We start from the raw sequence: 26,627 nt of genomic DNA on the forward strand, positions 1-26,627 counted from the left end.
AGTTCAAGACCAGCCTGAGCAAGAGTGAGACCCCATTTCTACTAAAAATAGAAAAAAAATAGCCAGGCATAGTGGCACACGCCTGTAGTCCCAGCTACTCAGGTGGCTGAGGCAGAAGAACTGCTTGAGCCTAGGAGTTGGAGGTTGCAGTTAGCTATGATGACGCCACTGTACTCTAGCTGGGGTGACAGAGGAAGACTCTGTCTCAAAAAAAAAAAAAACCAATCTAGAAAGGATATCTGTATATCCCACTGTTAGGAGTGGCTGTCTCATGCGGGGTGTGACAGGGGGTTAGTTCTTCTACTTTATGCTTAAAACACTTTTACTTCTGCTTAAAGTATTATTTGATCTCTTATTAGAATTATGCATTATTCTTAGAATTAAAATTTATAAAGGAGAAACTTGCAAGTATAAAATTCAGTGGGTACATAAATACTGGCCTGATGCTAGAGAGATGCTAGACGTTTGTTCAGTGAGTGTCTGTGTTTAGCAGTAGCATTTTCTGTGCCGGGCACTGTGCTCAGTTCTCTCTATGCACCGTCTCACTCAGTCCTCCTCCAGACCCCAGGAGGTACGTGGCATTATCTCCATTTTCCAAGCGAAAAAACTGAAGCTTAAAGAGGCCACAGTACTGACAGAGTGACAATTTAGGCTCTGACTCAAGAGCTCAAATTTTCATCCTTTTAAAAAAATCATTTGAAGCTGCCAGATGTTTAGCTCTTCTCCAGCCATGCAGTATGCTGTTCTGCCTGCTCAGGGTACTGCCTGCTGGCCTCACCGCCCTCAGAGTACCCAACTTCCCTATTGCCAGGGGTAAACTCGGGACCAAGCACACCAAGAATGGGAAGCTGTACCAGGGACACAGGAAGTGAGTCATGGCCTCAGGAATTTTTCTGGACACACGCAGTTCTGAGGTTTCTTAGGCAAAATATGCTTAGTGCTTCTGTCTCGATATGTACGCCAATACCATACTTCACTTTATTTTTTTGAAGGCAGGTGATTTCAAGTTCTGTGTGGGTATGGTGTTCTGTTAAGATATATAAATGTCATTTTGAGGGAGTTCCCTATCCCATTCCTATCTAATCTTTTAAAATTTCTATTTTCCTAATCTCAGGGCTCTTAACCTTGGGTCCATGAACTCCTGGACGGTAATAGAATCTGAACCCCACAGTTTTCCGTGTGTGAGTGCCCTTATGTGTCTTTTTCTGAGGGGGAGGGTCTGTGGCTTTCATTGGAAAGGGTGGTTAATTCCCGAAGGTTAAGAACACTGGTCTCAGACCGCAACCAGAGCTTGGAGTCCTTTCTGTTTAGGCTTTCTGGTTACCTGCTGACGCAGCTTCTGTTCTCTGGACTCTTGTTTTATATTCAGCATATTTGAACATGTGTACTTTGTTTCCATGTGACTTTCTGGTAGCACACAGGTTAAAGCACAGGCTGAGAGACACTACTCTTAAAGATAATGGCCATGTAAAGGAAGCAGAAGGAATTGATGCTTTCAGACACCAGAGTAGAGCAGCTTGAAAAAAATGCTTGGGCATTAAATCTGTTTTTTAGTTTTCTGGCAGCTAAAGCATAAAGAAAGCATTTTGAGTTACATAGTTTTATTTTCTAACAAAAACATACCAAGTCAAATTTAGGGAAAATTTTTTTTTTTCTTAGAACTAATTTCAAGGTATAATTTATACTCCTTTCTCTTTTTTTCCTTTCTTTTTTTTTTTTTTTTTAACAAATACTACTTACTAGGGATATTTGTTTCATTAGTTGTTAGTGCAACACAGTCATTCCCAGAGGCAGTTGTGCATTTATATCTGTCCAGTGAATATATGTTTAGGACTTAAGGGTGACTAAGAGTTTCCCTAAGATTCCACAAAAATATTTAGTCTAACTTAGTGATACCCTAATACCCTAGATTGTCCCCCTTTCCAAAAATGCTAGTATGCCACTAATCATCAGACTCTTACCATTTCTAATGATAACTTGGAAAGCCCATAGTTTCCTTTCACATATTTCAATTGCATTGGTCCAAAAAAGTTGGAAAACATATTCCACCAACCCTAACAGGTATATTTCAATGGCCAGCATTTACAATAGTGAATTTAAATGCTGGAGGAGGCAGTTCCAACTCCAAGTGAGTTTTATTTAAGTTATCTAATTCAGAAGGACAGACTACTTGTCACCCAGCTCCCAATTTGGCATTTTTCTGTTCTAATACTTATCTTCATTCTTGTGATAAATGCTTATTGATCAAATACTGTGTGAAAGATAATCCTAAATTGTAATCTCTAGCAGTGATGGCATCCACATCGCCATCCACAATGCCACACATACTCTTCCTGGTGTGCTGTCACCCTACCTCGTGCATATGTGTCAGCCCCTCTGCCTGATTTCCTGTCCTCTGAACTTTCACCACAGCCTTCTCACTGGTCTCCTTGACTCTAGACACTCAGCCTCCACTCCGCCTTCCATACTAGAGTGATCTTCCAAAGATGCCAGTCTGCTACTCTGTTGGCTCTTTGTTGCTTGCAGGATAAAGCCTCCTCCTTAGGGTAGCTTACATGGTCTTTATAACCTGGCCTCAGTTTACCTTTCCAACCTTATCTCCTCCTCCCACTCTCCTCCCCTGCCTGGGTCTCCTCGGTATTCTCTCATGTTTCTCAGTGGAGGCACTATTGGATTTTTGGATGGCTCAATCCTCATTATATGGAACTAGCCGATGTATTGCAAAAGGTTTATCATCCCTGGCTCCAAACTGCTAAATGCCAGTGGCTCTCCTCACTGTGACAAGCAAAAATACCTCCTCATTTCCAGAGGCCCGTTAGGAGCCACAAGATTCCCCACACACTCCATACCCATTTGCCTTTGTGCTTTGTACCTGCTGTTCCCTCTGCCTGTGGCACCTTCTGCACCTGCTGCTTTCATTCTTTGTGCATTCTTTGGGCTTGGGCTCTAGTGTCATCTTTCAAATGCCTACCCTTACTTCCCCAGGCCGAGATAGCCCTCCTTCCTTTATCCTACTAAAGCCCTCTTTATGCCTGTATTAAAGGGGTATACTGTGTAGAAAGCAGTCATGGATTGATCTTAACTGGATTGCTTTGCTTTAAAATGCCGTTTGACAATACTTGCAGTATCATATACTGCTGTGCACAAAGCCTTTATGAAGATCCTAACAGGGAAGTGCTGGGATCTGGCCAGTCACCTATTAATAGCTATCGTGTTCCACCTCGGTACATAGCATTGCATAGCTCTTGGTACTAAACATACGGAACTTCACAAAGAAGAAGGGTTCTCTTGGGACTTCACAATTTCCATAGGACAAAGAGACAATGTAAATTATTGCTATTGGTCTTGTTATTAGAAGAACAACAGTATTGATCCATAGACTCTTTGGATCCCTTGCAACTTGTCTCAGAGTTTGTATTTTACCAAATGGAGCCATTTCTTTCAACAGCCACTGCAATCAATAATGTGCAGCAAAAATGACATTACTCTTCCTGACTCATAATCTTTGTTTTGGAGAGTTATTAACACAGGAGCCCAAGCTGCTATTTTCTTTAGACAATCAGGTTGTCCTGATTCAAATTTATACACAGCAATTGAATCTCATTAGCCCAGATTTACACTATATAGACCAAGCATGTAAATAATTGAAACCTTCCAAAGGTATATTAAATTTTCAACTGATTTTAAAAGCAGTTTATCTTGGTATTCTACTTTATTCCTTAATCCCAATCCACACAGTTGATTTTTTTCTTCCAGTTAATCTTTTCATTGTGTCTATGTGTTGAGATAAAACAGTTGCGTGATTTTAATAAAGTGACGTGTACAATCCCTTTCTGTTGGCAAGTGAATTAAAAGATGAATATGAGTTTACACTAATACAGTCTATGGCATTATTATATACATTATATCAAATTTAATTAAAATTAATTGTTCTATATGTAGTTATGGGAATAGTAGTTGTCATCATTCTCATTATCATAATTAACCCAAATCATAAGCAAATTCCAATAAGAATGTGGGCTCTGGAGCCAGACAGCTTGAGTTCAAATCCTTGCTTGGTCATTTCTAGCTGTGTGACCTTGAGTAGTCGTTCTCTGTGCCATCATTTCCTCCTCTATAAAATGGAGCTGGCCACAGTCCTTCTTTGTGGAGTGGGTGTGAAGATACCTGGTTGATTCAGACAGCATGCTTACAGCTGTGCCAGCCACTGGTGAGCTCAGGAATGCGATTGAGTAGTTCCTACTAGATACTTGCTGAAGATCATGAAATTTTGTAGGCCTTGTTCATGCAGTTAATTACCGTGACAACTGCTGATCCTAAACATTATAAATGTAAGAAAATTCTATTGTTTCTATTCAAAAATCCTTTGTAAATAATGTGGGGCCTTTAAACAGACAGTGAAAATACTCGTTCCCCCCCCCCCATTCTTGAGTCATATTTTTAGTTAAGATTACATGGTGGCAGTTCTGATGTCTGCTTTTAAGGTGACTCATTGTTGATGGTGCTTATTTTATGTGCATCCATCTCTCTCCAGTTCTTTCAGTTACAGAGACGTGTGAGGCTTGCCAAACAGAATTTTGGAGTAGGGGCTTTCTTAGATTTTGCCTTAAAATTAACTATCATAATATTAGCCACACTTTATTCAGGATCTCCTCCCCTTCACTGGTCATTCCTTCTCAGTTTCCTTTATAGATTCCTCTTCATCCCCCAAAGTGTTGACGTGTCCAGAGGCTCAGTTTTTGGGCTAGTCCCTTCTCTGCCTATTCTTACTGCCTAGATGATCTCATATATCCCATGGTTTTAAATATGTTCTATTTGCCAGCGACATCCAAGTTTACATCCTCAGTCCAGGCCTCAGCCTCTAATCCATCTGCCTGTTGACACTGCCACCTCATTTCCATACTTGCTGCGTGACCATTCTTCCCAGTGCCCAGACCAGAATTTTTGGAGTTACCCTTGCCTCTTCTCTCTCTCCTACTTCACAGTTGATCCACAGGAAAATTGTCTGGGTTCTTCCTTAGAAATAAATCCAGAACCCGTTCACCTCTCCCCAGCTCCATCCCACGCTCCAGTTGAGGCTGCCATCCTTTCTCATCTGAGCTACTGCAGCCTCCTCCCAAGTGGCCTCTCTGCCTCTGTGCTTCTACACTGCAGCTAGAGTGCTACTTCCAAGCCTTAGAACTGTGCCTGGCACAAAAGAGGTACTGTGTTAAGAGCTGTTGAATGAATGAAGACAAGTGGTACAAACAAGTACTACAAGAATTAAAATCCTTGTTTTTGGTTGGTTAACTCAACAAAGACTGACTGAGTGCTGCCCCAAGTTAGGTACCGTCCCAGTGGCTTAGAGAATCATGACTGCCCTGGGTGCTTGTTAGAATATCAGTTTCACCCCAGAGCCAATGGCATAAAGAGGGGAGATGGGCTTGGGTGTCTGTTTCAGATGGGGTCAGGCTGGAGTCCACACCTTGAGAAACCCACTGTAGCCTAGTGACAATACAGACTCCTGGGGAGACTTCACAAATGGACCAACAAGGAAGGGGTGAGATTTCGGTAAGCCAAATAAAGGGCCTTCCAAGCAGGGGGAAATAAAAGTGAACAGTTAGATCTGCCTTTTGATCCTAGAAGAGTGTGCCCCTGCCACCATGAATATTATTTCAATAACTGCCATCACTTGATAGGCCTACTGTGTGCTCAGAACTCTATTTGGCCCTTTAAAATATGCTTATTTATTTGATTTTCACACCAACCCTCAATGGAAAATATCACCATTTTATACATGAGAACACTGAGACTTGGAAGGTTCAATAACTTGTTCAAGGTCATATGAGTGGTGGAGCTGGGATTGGAAGAGCCACAAAATGCCAAAGTCCTGGTCTTGTCTTTCACCCTCTGCTGCTATCCATGAAAAAGTTGCAAGCATTCAAAGAAATACAAGAAGTTCCTAGTACATATGGGTGAATAGGGGAAATGTATTGAAATAAGTTTTTTTTTTTTGAATGCTTTTTTAAAAAATAATGGTTTTGATAAGATTTAATTTTGGTAGGAAATGCTTTCTGAAAATACTTTTGACTTTCCCAGTTCTATTTTCTTCCTCCACACACAGGCTTTATCAAATGATTGTTTTGTTGATAAATTTAGTGTGCAGTTGGGACTTATATGTAGATTGTACCTACCCTCAAAGGGAGAGAGGATTTTATAGTTTCCATTCATTCTCATTAAAATCAGAACATTTGCATCTTAACTTTTACATCTTGTTCCAGGAATTTTAAGCAGTCTGATTGTATGGAAGTGGGTCGTATTAATTGCAAATGGGCTAGACATCTGCTCGCTAACATGGAATGATTTTTTTTTTAGTTCTGTTTTGTTTTTATATGTGATCTACCAGAGTGATTAAGTGAGAGTTGTTGGTTATGCTGTTACAAGACAAGGTTTTCAAAGCCTTATGATGTAACTATAAAAATGAATTTAAAAGTGAATCTTTAAAAGTTCTTGAACTGGGAGCAATTAAACACCTTAGAGTTGATAGATTTTTATCCACAGTCTGTCAGGGAGCCATTTTCTATCTTTGGAGTCTCTGTTGGTCTTTTGCACAGTGAACCAGGTTCGGTGGGTTCCATGCTCTGGGGTAAGGGACTGGGGGGCAGCATTGCTCTCATGCTTCTGCCTGCAGGGTGTGAAGTGGGGAGTGAATGAGAGCAGGTGTAGTCTCAAACTGAGAAAACAGGATCCAGGCTGCTGGTGACTGGTTGTATAGGCAAGATAATTTCTTTCCTGATACTAATGTAACGGTGTTTCCCAAAGTGGTTTTCTTGGAGCACTAATTCTTAAGGAAGTTAATATTAATATGTACAGTAAGTTTAGGAAGCACTCCCTGGTTAAACACAGCTGAGCAAGTTCCTTAATTGCAGTCTTTTTCAGAGCCTTTGCCATGCCTCCATACAGTGTGAAGAGGAAAATGTTGTGTACATGGTTCCCCAGATATATTTGACCTCTTTTCATGGAATACACTTTGGAAAATGTTGTCATGGAGAACTTCCCAAATCCTTATTTTGAAATTAGGAATTCAAGAATCTAATGGCTTTCTTGGCCATATAGTTTCCTTTTCGTTTTCTTTTTCTTTCTTTTTCTTTTTCTTTTTCTTTTTCTTTTCTTTTCTTTTCTTTTTTTTTCTTTTCTGACGGAGTCTTGCTCTATCCCCTGGGCTAGAGTGCCATAGCATCAGCCTAGCTCACAACCTCCTCAACGTCCTAGGCTCAAGCAATCCTCCTTCCTCAGCCTCCCAAGTAGCTGGGATTACAGGTGCACGCCACCATGCCTGACTAATTTTTCTATTTTTAGTAGAGACAGGGTCTCACTCTCGGTCAGGCTGGTCTCAAAACTCCTGACTTCAAGTGATCCTCCCGCCTCGGCCTCCCAGAGTGCTAGGGTACGAGCGTGAGCCACCGCGCCCGGCCTTTCAGTCCTATCATTTAATGCAGAGTCTTGGTTCCTCAGGGTGGTCGGCTCAGCCATCTTGCCCTGCTGGACTTTGCAGGACCTGGCTTTTTTCAGAGTGGCCAGTGCCACGCCAGTGGTGCTACTGGCTCAGCTTGGGGTGCAGAAGGGAGTGGGGACCTCTGCATAGCCCTGCATGTCTGAGTTTGACAAAAAGAGGAAGATGATAGATGATTAGCAGCAGGATTAGAGAAGGGCAAGTAAAATATGTCAAAGATGGAAAGTGTTCTGGAGTTAGTGACATTTTTCCTGCAGTAGTTTCCTGACTCTGTGCTACGCCTGCTACCTAGGAGGGGCTTAGTCAGCATTTGTTGAATGAATAAATTGTTAGGTGCTCTAAGGTCTTTGCTAAAAGATTATATCTAATGTTGATGTACCATCATATTCTGCTTGAAGTTAGTTGCCAAATGTATATAATCTTTCACACCTTCTAGAATCAAAGGTTAAAACATGAGAACTTTTCTTTTCCTGAAAATAACAGATGTCCTTTTCCTACAGAAATATCTACTGCCTTGCCACAAAGCAGATGTTACTGGCATTATTATTCCAGGAGTGGGAATGGATTTGAACCAATTGATCCAAACCCTTACTCCCGTCTCTCTTGGAACCAATGACAGAAAGCTGACACATGTAAGGGGTTATGTGATGTCTGCTACCATGGGACCAAGCAAAGCTTGTTGGCTCACAAGAGGGGTGAGGCTACAATTTGAACCTGTGACCCTGACCTCATTAACTTCAGGCATCTGAAGCACTGGCATTCTGATAATGGCACAATACGTATCTTACTGCCGAAATCCTTCTCCTAGTGCTTAGTGGCACTCATTTCTCATTTAGTCCTCTCCTGCAGCCTACGGCTTGTTACCCAAAGGAAGGATCACTTGCTCACCCTTAATATGGGGAAATCATTTAGAGCACTTAATTTGTGTTGACTCTTTATTGGTGCACTATTGCAATTAAGTTAGATTAATGAAAGGTAAATTCCAGTCTATACATGAAAAAAAATCTCTTGTAAAGATCCTAATTAGTATGTGTGTTTATTTAGCCTCTCATGGTTTAATTGCATCCCATCTTGCTATTTACAAACAGGCATCATTAAAGAATAATGAGTGTGTGAAGAGCATTAATACTAGCAGCAGATGAGGTAACTGGAGGTTGGGGGAGGAGGGCAGATGGGAAGTCTGCTGGTTTGTATTATTTTCGAATGGAGGAGAATGCAAAATGATCCTCCAAACCAGTCCAGGAGAGAGGACAGAGCAGACATTATGCAAGGCAGCAGCTTGTCCTTTGGCTGCAAAGAGTTGGGCTGCTTTTAATTTGTTGCTGCAGTGTAATCTGTAAAGGTGAGCAAACTCTCACACAGTTGTCTGTGACCTTAGCTGTTCCTGTTTAGGTGGAAGCTTCTCTTCTCAGCACTGCATTACAGGACATCTGCACTTCAAATCAATGAGGATTCCCTGGGAATACTGAAAAAGCCGTGCAAAGTTTGGGACTTCCCTTGTACAACTCAGCTGTGGGCTCTTCAGCAGGCTTTTTAAAAAAATACGCAATGTAAATAAATTGAGAAGTAGTTTTATGATATTTCACTGGCACCCCAATATCACATTCAAATTTTACATAATTTGCAGTCATTTCTTGATGTTATGAAGCAATTTTATCTTTTTTAGGTGGATGTTTAATCATTTATATTGTCTTCTAATGTGGTTTAGAGGTAGAAAGCTGAGATTCCAAATGGGATAGCAATGAAACAGAAGGAAAAGAGAATGATACACAAGAGTCCAGTAGTAATAATACATTTCTATCCTTTGTTGCATAATTCTCTAATTCTTGGTGTAAACTAAAATTTTCTCATTAATCGGGAGTAAAGTATAGGGATAGAGGTGGTAAATCTAAGAAGAAAGTGTTGCAGAGTCCTGGTCATATAATGCTTATAGGAATAAGCAAGACTCTTAAATACCAGCACCTCAGTTTCCCCATACATTATGGTTATCATTGCAAAGAGTTTTGTAAATGCATTCTATTTAAATGCAAATTGCTGCTGTTCAAACCATATTAAAGCCTTAGATTTCTCCAGGGGTTGCTAGGTGTGTTGAAGTCCAGGGTTTAATTTATTTAAAATCAGGTTATAGGAATTCACAGTTTTCAGTACATTTTATGTTTTTCTTCAAACATACTACAGTTTAATTTTAAGCTACCCTAAATAGAAGCAAATAAAAAGAAAAATTTTTCAGTATTCCAATTCCTGCATGTATGTAAGGACACAGATAGCTGCATTATCAAACACAGAAAAGTCCAAACAGGGTTGTGTGGATGTCTCTTGTTGTTGTTAACTTGCAACTGTTCCATTTTCAGCTCACAGAACTGTGGGGCATATTTTTCCATTCATATTAATTGGATTTTAAAGTGACCTTGTCCATGTATTGATTTGAATTAAAATTTTCTACATCAAGGTCAAGTTGGCATACATCCTACAGACAAAATATTAAAAAGCCAAGTGCTGCCTAACAGGGTATCGACAGAAGAAGTGGAGAATTAACAGAGCCAACTTTGCCACAGAGGGCACTATGTACCATTCTAACAAAAGTGGCAAGTGGCAGATCTGTGTGGGGACCACCTTCACCTGGACTTGAATCTGCCTTGTCAGGGGACAGTTCCTGTGTAAGTTCACGGGCCCGTCTTTTTTGGGGAAGACCATCCCTGAGCACTTGTGTGAGTTTAGGATGCACCTTCATCTCACCTGAGATTCATACAGGCCACCTTGAAAAAGAGAGCCCATTGAGATCACTCATGAACCTGAACTGTCCGTAGCCCAGCCCTCAGCTGTGAGAGCCAGTCTCTGAATTGCCCTTTACCATCTCTTCACTTGGATATTTCAAAAGTATCTTAAACTTAGTAAAAAGGAAGGGATTTTTTTTCCCTCCCTGATTTTTCCCTCCTCCCTCCTCATCTCAATAAATAGCAAAACCATTTACCTGGTGCTCAAGCCAAAAACCTAGAAGTTTCCTCACCTCTCTTACCCAGTCCATCAGCAAATCATGTCAGTTCCTAAGCCCAGTGGCTTCTCACTGTCTCTACTACTACTGCCCTCGTTGACGCTGCCATCATCCCCTCTCACGGTCTCTCCATTCCTTCTCCTGATCCCTCCACAAAGCAGCCAGAGGGGTGTTCTTTTAAAAGCACACATCAGACATGTTATTCATCTGCTGAAAGCCCTGCGGTGGCTTCCATTTCACCCTGACAAAACTAAGCTCCTTATCAGAGCCTCAAAGGCTCTTCATGGTCAGCTTGGCCTGCCTGTGCCCAGTGCAGGCCTCTCTTGCCTTCCAGCCAGCCTCCTTCTGTGCCCAGGACACCAACCTTCCCACGTGCTTCTCCCTCAGCCCAGGAGGCTGTGCCCCAGCACTTGGCATGAACGAGCTTGGTCTGACCAGTAGGTTTCAACCAAACTTGAACCAATGCCCTTGCCCAGCTTTATTGTCTTCACGGTCCCATGTGGATCAAATATTGTTTGTTTATTGTCTACCCACAGTCCCCTCCCCTCCAAGAATATACAAGCATAAGAGCACACGTCGTTTCATTCGCTGCTCCCTCTCTAGCCCTTAGGACAGCACTTGGCTTGTTGTGGGTGCTTAATAAGTATTTGAGTGAATGAGTGAACAAATGAATAATTGAATGATCTGATCTAAATGTCATTTTTTCACCCAGAAGTATTACCTAAATAATCTCTCTTTAAGCTGGCCCCCTTTTGTTCATTTCCTTAAAACTCTTCATAATTTATATTTCTATATTTATGTACTCCTTTGTTGCCTATCTTCTCCTCTAAACTATTAGCTCTTTGAATGTCCATTTCATTTATCTCTCAGAGTGCCTGATGCCTAGCCTGTACACAGCATGTATTTAACAAATATCTGCTGGATAAATGGAAGGAAAGAAGGAACTGGAAGGGCAAGCCTTACAATCCAAGGTAGCTCTAGGTTCTGGTGTGCACCTGTGTGTCTCCCCCTTCCTCCTCTTCCCCATCCCTTCTCTCCTCCCCACGCTGCCTCTTCCTAGATAGCCTCTTTCTCGTGTTGGTGCTATGTTTTATTCCCAGTCTTCTCCATGTTCTCCAGTCCAAATTCTGGAAGGAGGCAGTTTAACTGGCCTAACCAGTATGAGGCAGAGCCTTCCCTACCAGGCCATTATGTGGGGCTCATGTACCAGGCACCTAGCTCTGGCCCAGCTGGTTCCGCCCCAGCACGGAAAACAGCTGCTTCCCTGGGTGGCAGGTCCGTGAGACAGGCACATTGTGTGGGGTGGGCTTCACTACTATCGTGTTCAGTATAAGGTACAGGTGAAGGATGTGTGCTGTCAAGGATTCCTCCTCAAATCTGTTAGAAGCAATTTGACATTGACATTTTCCGTATGTTCAAGAAAACAGTAGCTTCCCATTTTGCCAGTTAACCCATATCCCACTTTATTCACATCAGATCTTTTTGGAATCAGAGGCCCTATTTTTATACAGGCATTGGCATTAGTTCTGTATTCTTGTTCCCTGGAAGGGCTATATTTTATATATTTGAATATACGTTTTATAAATTAAATGAATTAATTTTATTTTGACAATGTAGAGGGGTTTTCCATAATACTGCAAGGGGAAGCCCAGAGGTAGCATGAAACCAAGATTAGGAAGCACAATTCTCTGTTCTGTCTTTATTTCTCTGTATTATGTGTGAACTTTTGTTATTGTTGAGGGAGAGACAGAGAGATGAGATAGAAATATTGTGAAGAATTTTATGTTTATAATATAAAATGGAAAATTGTTTCACAACCCTTCCTAGTCATGAAACCTTCTAATGACACTTGGCAAATGGATTTGTCCTCTGTGATGAAATTCCCCTCCAACCAGGGCAGTTTGGAATTTGGAAGAGAGGAGTGAGTTAAGGAAAGTCAGAAGTCCCCAAATTGTTAACGCTGAGGGTTCGTTAGCAAGTGATTCTAATTCACTCATCAATGGAATAAGCTACCTCACAAAAAATAAACCCTGACCTGGGTACAGTGGCTCATGCCTGTAATCCCAGTGGCTGATGAGGCTGAGGTGGGAGGATTACTTCAGGCCAGGAGTTCAAGACCAGGCTGGGCAACATATCGAGACCCTCATCTCTCTGAAAAGAAAAGAAACCTTGTCTTGTTAGGCAGGGTATTTAATAATTATTAAAAATAATGACAACAGTGCTAATAATTGCTACCATACCATGAGTGCCCACTGAGTGCCAATAGTGACTCTCCTGGGTACTTAAAAGCACTAGCTGACCAGTCCCTAAGAGGATTCCAATTAGGAGATGAGAAAGCCAAAGGTCATGTGGGTTGCTTTTCCCAGGGCCACACTGCTCAATACATGGCAGAGGCAGAATCTAAACCTGGGTCCCTGGCCCTTGTCCTATGCTGCCTTTCCCCGGTGACCAGAGGAAAGGTGGGAGTAGGCCAGCATGACTGCTGACAGAGCCCTCACCTTGTTTCGGTCACAGTGCTAACTGAGCATCTCTCATGGGTACAGTGTCATTCCCTCCTGGGTTGATGGGCAAGAAAACTGGGATTTCAAGAGGGTAATTTACATGCCCAAGGTCACAGCCAGGAAGGGACAGAGCTGAGATCTAAACTCAGGTCTGTTTTTCCCCCCAGAGTCCATACTCTCGTGCTCTCTTGCCTAGCTGTCAAAGTAGGTTTTCTGACTTATTGGTTAACAGACCATAAAGTCAGCTTACCTGCCTCATTTTTCCTGGGTCCTTGTCAAAAGGAAAAATATAATTCACCTCTTAGGGCTATGACGATTTTGTATCTCGAGTCTAGTCTATACATGGGAGTTACTCTTCAGTTTGATTTTTCCTTCCATATATTGCATTATGTTATGCTACATTTTATCATCGGAGGCACAACTGGATCCGTTCCGTTGAGCTAAATGAGTGACCTTCAGCTTGGAAGAACATCGGTTTTATCTTTAACAGTCCCTCAAGTTGCCCTCTTGGTTTCCAAGTCACATAGCCCCGTTTTGTTTTTATGATCTAGTTGCTGTCCTCATTGCATACCAGTGGCCTCCTCTTCCAAGACACTGCAGACAGTTTATCTTCTCGGCCCCAGCTCTGCCAGAGTTTCAGCCTTTCAGAATTGGTCTGTCTCGGTTTTCTCTTGGCTATATCCAGTTTTACAATTTTCCTAGAAAGAAGCAACAGCCAGTTTCCCTCATCCACTTGCTGTTGCAGCTTCTCGAGGCCTGCTGTTAAGAGAACAATTCCACCCAGCACGAATCTGTCAGGGCTACCCATACCTAGCAGCTGTGCAGAATGCAGAGGGCTAACTTTTTTTTTAAATGCTAAAATTAGAGGAAGCAAGTACTCTATTAGCATCTTAGAGATTGGGTCAGGAGTATGTACATAAAGTTATTTGTGAGGGAAACTAGGAGTCTTGTGAAGCAAGGTTTATGAGCAGAGTCCAAGAGAGGATTGTGGGGTGGCTGGAGGATTCAATGACTCAAGGCTCTTTGGTCACTGTTACTTGTGATTTATAGATACCAGGGTAGGGTGCTGGGCCAGGCATGAGATGAGGAAACAGCAAGAAGCAGCTTCTGGACCTACACAGAAAAGCAATGACCTTGGACTCAAATCTTTCAAAACTTCAGCTTCCTTCTATTAAGAATGGAAAGAAGACACCCCCTGGGCTACATCCTGGGGTTCTTAGACAGAGGAATAAGCTGCAGCCCCGTGTGCATGGACCTGTCCTTGTTGTAGGGCAAAGGAGTAAGTAAGTCTGCATTATTTGGAGAGGAAGACCCCCAGGAGTCAATGAAAAGTCTGGGTGGCACTGAAAATTTTTTCAGACCATACCCAAGAACATCTCTTGGAGGAGAATCCCACAAAACACCATTTGGGGACTTCTTTGTGTGCAACCAACTCCACCCTTTGAAAACGTGCAGTTAATTGGGCAGGCACTGAACTAAGCATTTTCTGATTATGCCAGACAGTTCAGTGATGCAGTGTCCTCCTCCCTCAAAATTCCTCAATTACACTGGAAGCTCCACATGATATAGCACTTAGGTACCCTCCAATTATTTCAGGCCATATGTTGGTTTTATCACCTTTAAGGTAGGAGCCATATTTCATACTTCTTAACCCTCCTAGGTCACTGTTTACCCCCTGAAAATGGGAGAGTTGGAGAAAATGAATTTTTAAATCCTCTCTAGCTCTACAGTTATATGATTCTTTGAATCAGTGGCCTTGCCCAGTGTTGCACACAGCCCAAAAACACTTACTCGACAAAGAAATGCTTATTGGGATGATTCGCCTTAATCTGGTTCTTTCTTTGGAATTAGTACAAAGAAGGATCTTAGTACTGTACTGAAGGAAAACAGTTCCTAAACTTCCTTTAGGTGTGCCTGTCTTTCCCTCCCCCGACCACCACCTCTCACTCCTTCCCTTGCCTTCCCTCCCTCCCTCCCTTCCTTCTACACTTTGAAAAACATCATTTAACCTACAGCAAGACCCCTCAAGGGTACCTACGTATCAGACTTTTACCTTGTTTGTACGTGGAAAAGGACATTCATGGATGGCTTTATATGAATAGTTGGCTGCTGCTGCTTTTTTTTTTTTTTTTTAATAACATACCCCCTCTGCAAAGCAGGGCTCAGACATACAGTAGTTTGTCTAAGTGACAAATCCTGTGCTGTCTCCCTTCACCTCCCACACACGTGCTTTCTGGCAGGTCAGGGGTGCCATCTGGTCCTGAGTTCCTCATGCAGGTAAGCTTTTGGTCAGCTCACCTCCCCTGAACCCTAGACATAGATACTGCTCAGTCTCAAAGTGCTTTTCCCCCTGCACACACTCTGGAGGAATGGGGTTTTTAAGTGATCAGCTTCTCTCACCTTCTGAGCTTACATGGTCAACATTGCAACCAGCAGACTTGTTAGGTTTTTGTTAGACATCAGTTGTTGGCAGAGCTGAACTAAATATTTCTTCTATTAACGTTTAACATTCTTCCACTTTTCCTTCCCTGTCTTGTACCTTGCCTTGCCACACTGTACTGGAAATTCTTTTAATGGAATTCAGCTTGGCAGGCAACTGCTGGAAGACCAGATAGAGAAGACCGCCAATTTCAGCCCTAGCTGCCCAGAAGGCTGCTGACCCTGACAAGGGGCTAGGCAGTGGCAGCATTTCTAAATGCACTTCTGAAAGGGTTATGACCAGCACAGGAGGCCAGCTCAGCTTCCTTTTCAAGTGCATGTTCATTCCTACTCAGGAAGCATAGTGCCTCCTCTGATTCTCTTTACAATAAGTAGTGAGTGAGCTCTTTGGAAATGTGCTGCTCGGTATAGAAAAGTGTTACCTTGGCAACAGCAAGCCCACTTCATTACCAGATGGCATTAGCTTTTATTTGTGGTATCTCATCGCAGTTGCCAAGAACCAACCTGTAGCCCCTGTCAGTGGGCGTTTTGCTTCTGACGGTGACCAGCATTGGCTAGTTTGTGGAATGATGTCCATTGGCCTGTATGTGATGCATTGCCATATCAGTCCATCAAAAGTCCAAGGTCACTACAACCTGGTGCATTCTGATATGTTAGAAACCAACACATTCCAGATACATGAGAATCTGAATCATTGTAGTGTGATGTTAGGGCTGGACAGAACATTAGAGAACATGTATTAACCTCCTTCTTGATGGCAGGGCTGGAAGGGCTCAGTGTTACCCTTTCTACTACACCAAACTCTGAAGAAAAAGGAGAGCTAACCAGCTGCTGAGCTTTGTTGTGCGCCACACTGCTAGCCACTAGTTTTATGTGGGTCATCCCCTTAAATTTCCTCAACAGGCCCCTCCATATTTCAAATCTCAGTAAACAGGCACGAGCAGTTTTCTGAGTTGTCCTTGGTCACACTACCTGGAAGTGACATGGTTAGGACTGAAGCCCAGTGCAAGAGTACAAGCACTTGACCTTCACACTGGATGGCCATCACTGGGGTTGGCGAGGTCAGGCTAGATCAGGCACGTGGCACCTAAACTGCCTGACTGTTTGTGCTCAGCGGTCACTCATCAGACCCCACAGTTTTGTTCATCCTCCAGGGCCCAGCACAACTGTCATCCACTCTCAGCAGCTTGTCTTAACCTGGGATATGACAACAAGAGGGAAGATTAACATAAGTGGCAAGTTCACCGACCTGGAGTCCACAATCTTTCAGGTTCCAGCTTTGATGTTAACTGGCTTCAAATCATTTCACTGCAGCAAAAGTCCAAACAAGGGTTTGGGCCGAGTAACAATAGCTGCCACTAAGAACTTAGCCTGCGCTAGGCCCCCCCATGCCATCCCCTGTTGATGCGTTGTCCTGTTGGCTCCTTACCGTCATTCAGAGCTGGGGGGTCATTGTCTCCATTCAGATGGAGGGATGCTGATGTTCAGAGAAGGTAAATAAGTGGGCCAAGCTTTCCAGTAACAGAGCCAAGACCTGAGTCCAAAGCCCTAAAATGTTAGCCTTTAAAATATGTGTATTAGGACCATGTTAAAAATTCAAAAAGCCACATATCTATACCTGTTCAACTTAGTTGAGCTCCAGGATCCTTTCTGGCTCTGTAAAAAATAAGAATTGACAAACTTCATAGAGCTTTATGAATTTGAAATATACTAAAAGTAAACCAGCACAAGACTTCACAACACTTCATAAACCACTACAGCTCCAGAAGCAGTCTTGCCAAAGAAAATCAAGCCTGAATCTCACCTAATTACCAATGTGTAGGAAGTACAGAGTACGGAAGAACATGTTAAAGTATACCACGGGGACACCATCAGCAAAATCCAGACCGTGGGAAACTCCGTAGCAAATAACCTAGTTTCTTCAACAAATAAGATGGGGCAAGGGGTAGAGAGGGAGATACCTGGAGTTTGGGGGAGACCTATGAGACGTGTCTGTCAGTCAGACTGTGTGGACCTTATTTGGCTCCTGATATAAGCAAACTTTTATAAAGTGGTGTTTATGAGACTACTGGGAATTTGAGTACTGACTGAACTGGATGTTTGAAGATGTTAGAGAATTATTGTTTTAGATGTAGGATGGTGTCAGAATTATGCTTTTTTGCTTTCAGAGCCCTTTCTTTTTAGATATATGTAATGAAATATTTACAGATGAAATGATGTCATGGCTGTTACTTGTTTCAGAATAACACAGGGAGGGGAAAAAGGAAGTGGAAATGGGTGGCGTAAGATTGGCCATGAGTTGGTCATCATTGAAGGTGGGATGGGCCTGTGGGAGTTCTTTATCCTCTTTAATTTACTTTTGTATGTTTTTAAATCTTCCATAATAAAGGTTTTTAAAAATCAAACTGGTATTTCAGGGGGAGGATTACTAGATTTCATTTTGTTTTGATTTTATAGCTCCCATTGCTGACAAGAGCAAAGTGAAATAGGTGTGTTCATACCTTTCTGGTTGGCATAACCCTTGTGGTTAGCAGCTGGGTGGATTGTATCAAAAGCCTTAAGATACTAGTACTGTTGCCCCGGTAATGACAATTCTGCTAATCTATCCTAAGGAAATAATCCCAAATGTAGTGAAAGTTTTATGAATAAAAGTACACATTGCAGCCATATTTATATTAGGGGAATCCTGGAAGCAACTTAAATGTCCAAAATAGGAGAACAGTTAAAGAAACTATAGTATATCCACTCAATAGAATGCCATGCTGCATTTAACACTATTTTGTAAGACTGCATAGCAATGTGGAACAATGCTTGTCATCATTATAAGTAAAAATTTGATTTGAAATTTTATATATATAGCTGCAATTATAGCCATGTTAAAAATTCAAAAGCCATAAATCTTTGGTAATAAAAAGATTAAAAGAAAGTACCCCAAGTGTTATGGTGATTATCTTTGTATGGGAAGACTGAGCAATTATCTTCTTTTTTTCCTCTAATTTTAGATTTTTCCATAGTAAACATTTATTTTTTAACTTTTTTAATATTAACTTTAAAATACCAAAATTAACTTTTAAAAACAAAATACTTTTAAATATAAAAGTTCTGGTGTTTTAGTGTGTTTTTCTGAAATCCATCTTGTCTACAGCCATACCACCCTGAATCTGCCCAATCTCATCTGAACTCCATTTTAAGAAACTTAAGAAATTACTAAGGCAATTTTTCAGTTAAAGTCAGCTAGAGTTGATGATTTTAAGAAACAATTAGCTAGTTATCTACACTTATTAGCAAAGAGAATTAAAATGTGCAGTTGAAAATGGTGGCCCTTTTAGAGAAGGTGTGTGAGAAGCTATTGATTTCAGTACATGTAATTAAAAAACTATAACTCAATTGCTCTCTTTCCCTCCCTTCCTTCCTATAGGCTGCTTGTTGACAAAACACAGAGTTGCTGATCCTGCTTTTGTGGTTTACTGGCCTCCTTAAACAGTGATTTTCAGTTACACAAAAAATGACCATCGAATGTTACTTAGTGTGACAATATTTTAAAATACTATACAGAAATAAGGTGTTTTTTTACTAGTATTCCCTTAAATGTAAATAAATGTATCATATCTTTTTCTTACTCTGTTTATATTCTTTACCATTTTACATATACAAAAATAGTGACATCAACCCAGCACTTAAAATTATTGAAGAAACCACATGTTGAGGATGTTCATTGATTCCCCCCAGCACTAATCAAGGAAAGAGAAAGGTGGTTCTTGGAACAATGAGCTGAAAAGCTGCAAGGGATGGAGAAGTAAGAAAGGATGGTTGAAGGTAGCGTCCCAGAAACTGACAGTGGGTGAGCTTGGAAGGACCAGGATTGCCAGTGGGGCTCTTGTCGCATGCAGACTAGCAGGGCTTTCTTTCAGCTAATTCTGTGACGTCAAAGCCCCATCGGAACAACCCAGACCATGGGCCTTGGGTGGGTCTTGGGCAGGGTGTGCCTCAAGTGTCTCATGTATGAAATGAAAGGAAAAGGCTTAGCAAAGTATCAGAAAAGTTACAGGAGCCCTTTCTTTGTCTTGGCCCATTTAATGTTGCTATGACAGAATACCTGAGGCTGGGTGATTTATAAAGAAAAGAGGCTTATTTAGTTCACGGTTCTGCGGGTTGGAAAGTACAAGAAGCATGGTTCTGGCACCTGCTAGGCTGCTGGTGAGAGCTTTTATGCTGTACTGCGTCACAGCGTGGTAGAAGATCAAAAGGGATGTGTGCGAAAGAGCAAAGCCCAAGGGGCATCCTGGCCTTATAACAACCCACTATCCAGGGAACTGGCCCATTCCCGCCAGAGCAAGAACTCACTAGCTGGAGAAGGGCACCAAGCCATTTGTGAGAGATCTATCCTCATGGCCCAGACACCTCCCACCAGGCCCCACCTCCTAACACCACCACATTGGGGGTCAAATTTCAACGTGAGTTTTGAAGGGAACAAACAAACCATATCCAAACTATAGCACCCCTAAAAGAAAGGAAGGTGTCGTTTCTATTCTTGGTGCTGAGCCTATTCCAGCAAGCACAGCAGGTTCCTTTTTCCCTGGCATATATGAAACTGCACTTTTTTTAGGTTGTTTCTTTTTTTTTTTAACCATAATACATGCTCAAGTTCTAAGAGAGTAAAAGCACTTAAATGTATTTCCAAGATCATGTTTCTTTTTTGGAGATAAAATTCAGCTACTTTCCTTTTACCCTCAGACTTCATTTGGTATTGTTTCTCCACTTCTTATCAGCTATTATATAAATAGATCGTTCAACCATGGGCCATTTGGGTCCTGCCTTTACTCTCTATAGTGTACTCTCCGCATACTCCATAGGTTTACATAGGGCCATGACATTGTATGAAAGTAAATGTGCTCACTAAATCCGAGAATGCCAGAATTATAGGATCCTAGCCTTTGAAGAAGGTAATCTTAAGATGGGGGGTTACTTTATCCAGTAAAAGTAAACATATGAAACTTATCCTGAGAGTTTATAAGCCAAAAATATAGATAAATTCAGGGTAGTTAGATGAGTTCGAGCCTGCAACATCTTTAAGTGATTATAGAAGAACTTGCTGTGGTTGAGAGTTTGCCCTCCAATGTACAGGGGCAAGCACTGTGACTTCCCTCAGAATGTCCTCTGCATTTTTCAGAAACAGGATAAGTAGGTGATAGTTTATTCTTATAGTCCTGCCCAACTTTGTGTGATTTGCATGTTCAGGTGTAAGCTTTCATGTTTGTATATGCTTGTTTTGACAGGTGACCTTGGGAAAGGTTTTGAAAGTGATTGTCGTCATGCGGAGCTTGTTCATTGATCGAACAATAGTAAAGGGGTATAATGAAAATGTCTACACAGAAGATGGCAAGGTAAGCATTCTGGAGTCTTATTTTTCCCTTTGTTTTCTGTATCCTAGAACAAATGTTGTAGAGTCCCGGATGAATGACATTAAAAACTAGCAATCATAGCTGAAATGATCAACAAACGTAGATTTGTCAGTGTGAAGATGAACACTTTACAAAAAAACATTTCATTCTCTGTGCTTGCATTTTTCATCAAGCCTCTGCTTTTTCTTCTAAGCCTGATGCCTTAGTTGAATTTCTAATTTATCACCTTAGACCCCAGTTGCCTCATTAAACGTGTCTTCTGAGGAAATGGATTTTTTCCCCAAGTCAAGCAGCTCATCAATAGCCCCGGGTTCAGCGTTTTGCTTTTCCTAGAACCATGAGGAAAATTCGAGTTAGTTTGATACCACCTGATGACACTCTTTTTCCATGAAACTAACAAGTAGCCCTCAGGAAGTTGCCTGTGCACAGCAGCACATACTGAAGACTGCTGTTGAAAGAAGATGAGTTATTTCCATGGGTGATTTGTTTCATGGAAAGTTCACCCATGTGAACCCCTAATTCTTCTGACTGCACACTCTCCATATGGCTCTACAGAGCGTCAGAGGATGCTAATAGGAGCTGACAGCCTTCATTTGTGTTTGCCTCCAGAGTGTGATGAGCACCAGCCCAAGGTACCCACCCTGACTCGTCACTCCCTAGCTCTGAGCCCCGGCGCTCCCTCCCCCATCAGGATCCTTCCATTCCCTTCAGGAATCTCTTTAAAATTTAAGAGTTTGTTGGTACTAGCACTCACCACCCAACAGCCACTTTATAATGAGAATATAATGTTCTTCAAAAAAAGGTGATAAATGTTGCTTAGCACATAGCAGTGTGTTGTATAAGAAGTGCAGCCCATGACGTAATGAGATTTGTGTTTTGAACAAGTAACCCAGCATTTCTCTGTTCCACATGAGTGTTGGCTATGTGGGAAGCTGCTCTTCCTCCAAGGACTATGCCAACTTCTTGTAAGTCTCCCCATTGAGAGCCAATCGTTCATTGAGGGGAAGTTTCCTTTTTTTTTTTTTGTTTGGAAAAACCAAATGTCTTTGGAGCAAGTGTGTAAAGTGGGTAATCCTGTGAGCATGGTGGCTTTGCAGGGGGTTCCACACTGTTAGCAGCAGAAGCAGCACTTGGGTAGCATGTACCCTCAGAGACATTTATACAGTGGTGTTTACAGATGCCATTTTTGTTGGGTTTTTTCAAGGTTGACAACCTTACAGCCATACCTGGTATGAAACGTGGCCTTGCTCGCCAAGGACTTACAAGTGAATTAGAAAGATAAAGAACATAAAAACTAAGTAGTAATCAGGACCGTGCTGCTAGAATTGCCAAACTCAGGGTGCAAAAGAAGCATAATCTGCGTTTAGATTATAAAGAGTGGAGATTTTATCTACTTTGCATGATACCTTTAACGTTCTATTTATTTAATTGCCCCATACTGAAAGTGTCCAAAATAATACACATAAAGCACTTAGCACTTTGCTACCTAGTAAATACTCACTAAATGGTGAGTATTATTCCTGTTCTGCACTTACAACTGGGACTTGGAGAATAGTCTCATGTGTATAGTAATTCTAAAGATTCCCTCTGGTGACACCTCCTTTCCCCCTTCCCCTGACTTCCTGGCTTCCCAGGGTTTTCTTCTCCCTCTGCCCATTCCTTTTGGCCACTCTCGCCATGTCACCCCACTGTGATTTGTTTCTAGATCAGACTTCTTCCCAGATATCCCGTAAGTTCAGCCCATGCAAAACTAAACTCATCTTTCTCCCTAAACTCATTTTCCCTCTTCTCTTCTTTATCTTGGTTAACGTACCACCACTTAATTGCTTAAACCTTTTTTCCCTTCATCCCTCATATCTAGTCTGTCAGTGGGTGCTGGCAGTTCTCCCTCTTAAATGTTTCTCACACTGGCCCCTGCTGTCCACCCCCACTCCGCGGGCTCTCATTATCTCTGAAGAACTGCACAAGCGCCTCACTTTGAGTCTCCAGCTCTGCTTCCCTCCACAGTCTGTCCTTCACTTGGCTTCCAGAGCTGTCTTCCTAAAATACATGTGCAAGTGTATGATTCTCTTGCTTTTCACTATCTCCCCATTGCCCAAAGCAGCCCTCCCCCAAGTAGGAAAGTAGGATATTAATAGACGTTAGGCACAAAGCAGTTCATGGTCAAACAAGTTGGAGAAACTCTGGGTTAGAGAAAGTTCAGTAGGTTTCTTTACTGTAGTTTGCTTTGTGCTTATGAATCTTTCTAGAGGAATATATAGTAGGCAGTATTTCCCTAACTTATTTGGCCACCAAATTCTTTCTTTTTTTCTTTATTCTTGGTGCATATTGTGACATTGGTATTTCACAGAACACTTCTGAAAATTCTGGCTTACAGAATAAAATACAGAATCGTCTGCAAGGCATATAAATGCCTAATGATTGGGCCCTACCTTCCTTTCTGACCTCATCTGCCATCATTCTCATACACAGCTTGTCTTACTTTCCAGCCTCTCGCTCCCAGGACATGCCAGACTCTCACAGATTTGTACATTCTGTGCCCTTTGCTATGGGCCAGTTACCCCTCCTAGTCCACCTGGCAAACTTTTACTCTTCTCTTTATACTAGCATAATGCCATCTTCCTTCCCCTCCTGTCCCATCTGCCCAGAGGCCTCCTGTAGGTGCACTGTGCTGGTGAGCATGGGCTCTGGAGTGGCAGACCCAGGTTTCATTATTGCTATACACATAGAATTTTGAACAGCCTTTTGCTAGTACTGGTATTAATATATCGTGACTATTGGTTTACATGTCTACCTTGCAATTAATAGACTAACAATATTAGCATATTTTGGTCTGGTAGGCATTGCGCGAAGCAAACTTAGCTTTAGTGGTTACCAAATCCTCCTAACAGTATCCTGACATAGTACTGCCATTAGACTCATTTTTTACCTAAGGAAACTGAGACCTAGAGTGGTAAAGTAACTTGCCCACAGCCATACAGAGCCAGGTCTCACACCTGCATCTAGCAGGATCTTTTTGAGGGCACAAGCTCATCCTGACTCTGTGTCCCTGGGGTGTGCCTCAGTGCCTAGAAGACAGTAGAAGCCCAGTCATATATGGGAGGGGTATGAAGGCCTACCGGGATGTCAAAGTGTTTTAGTGGAATGGCACAGTAGAGAATCAAAATGGGGACTAAAAGAAGCAACAGGAGTTGAAGTCATGAGTAAGTCAGAGCATAGAGGAGACACACGTGTTCTCCTGATGAGAGATTAGCCTGGCTTTTCTGTTCATCAGAAAGAAAATGGGTATGTGTGTAGGAACCGGATCTCAGCTGTGGTTGACATCAGATATGCGGTGCAACAGGAAGCCTCAGGCCTTCTTTTACAACTGCATACAGTGGAGCAGTAAGCAGAGACCCTAAAACTGGAAACAGCAAGATGGGAGGAAGAGGCCCCTTTGTTAAAGGGTACATTGACTACATTTTGTAGAGAAGCTCTCAAATGACTATTCTGCCCAGAACCTCATCCTAACCAATTTGATTAGCCCCTTCTTTTTTTCAGAGCACTTTTCAAATGATAAAAATAAAACCGTGCAGACATTATTAGTGTTCTATTTTGAGTACTGACACTGGTATGTGTGTACTTATATACATATAGGCATTAGTGCAATTAATATGTTGAAATGTCTGGCACATCCCAAATAAAATGGAATGTTTGGAAGGAACCATTGGAGCTTGAGGTGTGGTGTGCAAGAACAAATTATTGATTGCAATTTTGCTGTTCCAAAGATGAAGCCCTGCGTTTGCTGAGTTGGTGCCTAAGTGGTTGCAGGGGAATGTTTTGCTGCAGTCTCCTGGAGCACAGCCACAGATGCACGGGGCGTGGCTGGGAAAGCCTCCTATGGGCTTAACTTCTGCTTATGCAGTTGTCTGTGTCCTCTAAGCCCAAAGCAACCAGCACATTCTAAAAGGTTTAATTACCCCTATTGCTATAGTAGTGGCCCAGCCCTACCCCCAGTTTCCAGATCCGGCAGGGGCAGGTTTTTTCCCCATCGGAATTCATCCTAGCAAGGCTACTGCTTTGTACTTTGCAGTAACAACCACCACCACTACCCTAATGTCCTGCCTCTTTACCTGTGGTGCATATTTTTAATACCAAGCACCAGTAGCCTGATTCCTCTAATAAAAAATAAAAATGCTTTTAAAACTTACTGCTATTGGTTGTAATCAGGGAGTAGCAAGAGCCATGACTCAGCATGTTAAAAGGCAAGATTTAAGGTGAGTACCTGGCCATTGTCCTGATTTTATACTAGTCAGACTTAACTGAAAAAATATAAGTGTCTCGGTTGAATTTATCTTATTAGGGGATTTAGGTTATGTTAATGCTATAGCTTCATTAATTACCCCATATCAATAAAAAAGGCAGCTTTTAGCCTCTGAGCGCAAGAGAGGAAAAGAAATGGTGGTATCAAAGGAATCCTTCAAAGACAGCCAGAGCTGTCTCCAGGGTAATTTCTGATCCCTGCATTCTTCCCACTTCAAAGTTGGATGTGTGTGTGTGTGTTGGGTCGAGGGGGTTGGGGGAAGTTTGAATCTGATTTCTCTAATAAGTGTTGGCATCAGCCCCGTTTGATATTAGATGCAGGGAACATTTTGATTTGTTATAGCCTTTGAAATTGTTCAGACGACCTTCAGAAAAATGGCCTCTTGTTACTTCCAGGGGGAAGGGTGAAAGCCAGGGAAAGGGGAATCCAGTTTAATTCATATGCAGAGGATGCCCTGAAATTGTGCTTTCAGCAGTTTTTTAGTAACAAATGCATGTCCTGATTGAAAGTGAAAAGTTGAAGAATAATAGACCTATAACACTGTGTTCTTAGGTGAGACTTGCTTGCTCTTTATTCTCTGGGAAAGGTGGGAGGCTTAAGATGACCACATAGAAGTTTATGGTTTTGAAAGCCTGGGTAACCATGGACAAATCCATCACCTTCGCTGGTTTGTAGTAGTCTACCCAAATTAACATGTCTATCACCTGTTGACCTTGCAAGATGAACCTACTAAATAAAAGCTTTAAAATTTGAAACTCTTGTGTGGCTTAGGAGTTTTATTTGAAAGTGTCTTGTTCATTTTAGATAATTTAAAATTGATTGTACTGTTTTTTGAAATGAAGTAGAGAATTGATAACTTTCTGATAAGCCGCCACAGTTTTCACTCGCTGGTGAATGAATTTTAACAGTGATTGTCACAGCAGTAGGCCTTAAACAGAACTGTGTGAGAGTCCCCCACGCCCAGAAGAACTGTGCAGGCGATGGCTTAGGAGACGCGCTCAGAGTGAGCACTCCCCTGAGGCCAGCTGGAAGGCGGGGTAAGGGCTGGGCCTCTGGACACAGACCTAGTTTCAGATTCACCACAAATTAACTATGTGACGTTGGACAAGTTGTTTAACTTTTCTGAGCCTTGGTGTCCTCATCTGTGAAGTAGAAATTATTTTATCCTCATGCTATTGCTGAGAGGATTTTAAAAGATAATTGCAGGCCAAATGGCATCTGCCCTCGCTGGTTGTGACGGGAGGTTACAGTGGTGGTCAGCATCACAGTCAGAATTACCATGCCTGCTGATGTTGACTCATTCTGATTGTTCTTTTCAGTGAATAAATTTGGTTTCTCGCTATCTTCACTAGTTCTTCTTGTGCATCGAGAGGTCTTTTAACATCTTGGTGTTTTTCGTGAGAGCCGATGTGTCTATGCTAAAGCAGTTGGTCATCTGTAGGGTTTGTTTTCATTACACTTGAGAATAGACCACATATCTGCCCCTAAAATACTTATT

General features: G+C 42.0%; 1 protein-coding gene across 1 annotated transcript in view; it reads left to right on the forward strand.

The window, feature by feature from the left end:
• Positions 1 to 26,627, forward strand: part of MED27 (mediator complex subunit 27) — a 195,851-nt gene that overhangs the window by 142,691 nt on the left and 26,533 nt on the right. Inside the window, exon 5 of the mRNA XM_045563699.1 lies at positions 20,701 to 20,808. Coding sequence (XP_045419655.1) covers positions 20,701 to 20,808 — 108 coding nt within the window. The remainder of the gene's footprint in view (positions 1 to 20,700; positions 20,809 to 26,627) is intronic.

Source organism: Lemur catta, chromosome 10 (genome assembly GCF_020740605.2).
Source record: "Lemur catta isolate mLemCat1 chromosome 10, mLemCat1.pri, whole genome shotgun sequence".
Classification (NCBI taxonomy): Eukaryota; Metazoa; Chordata; class Mammalia; order Primates; family Lemuridae; genus Lemur; species Lemur catta.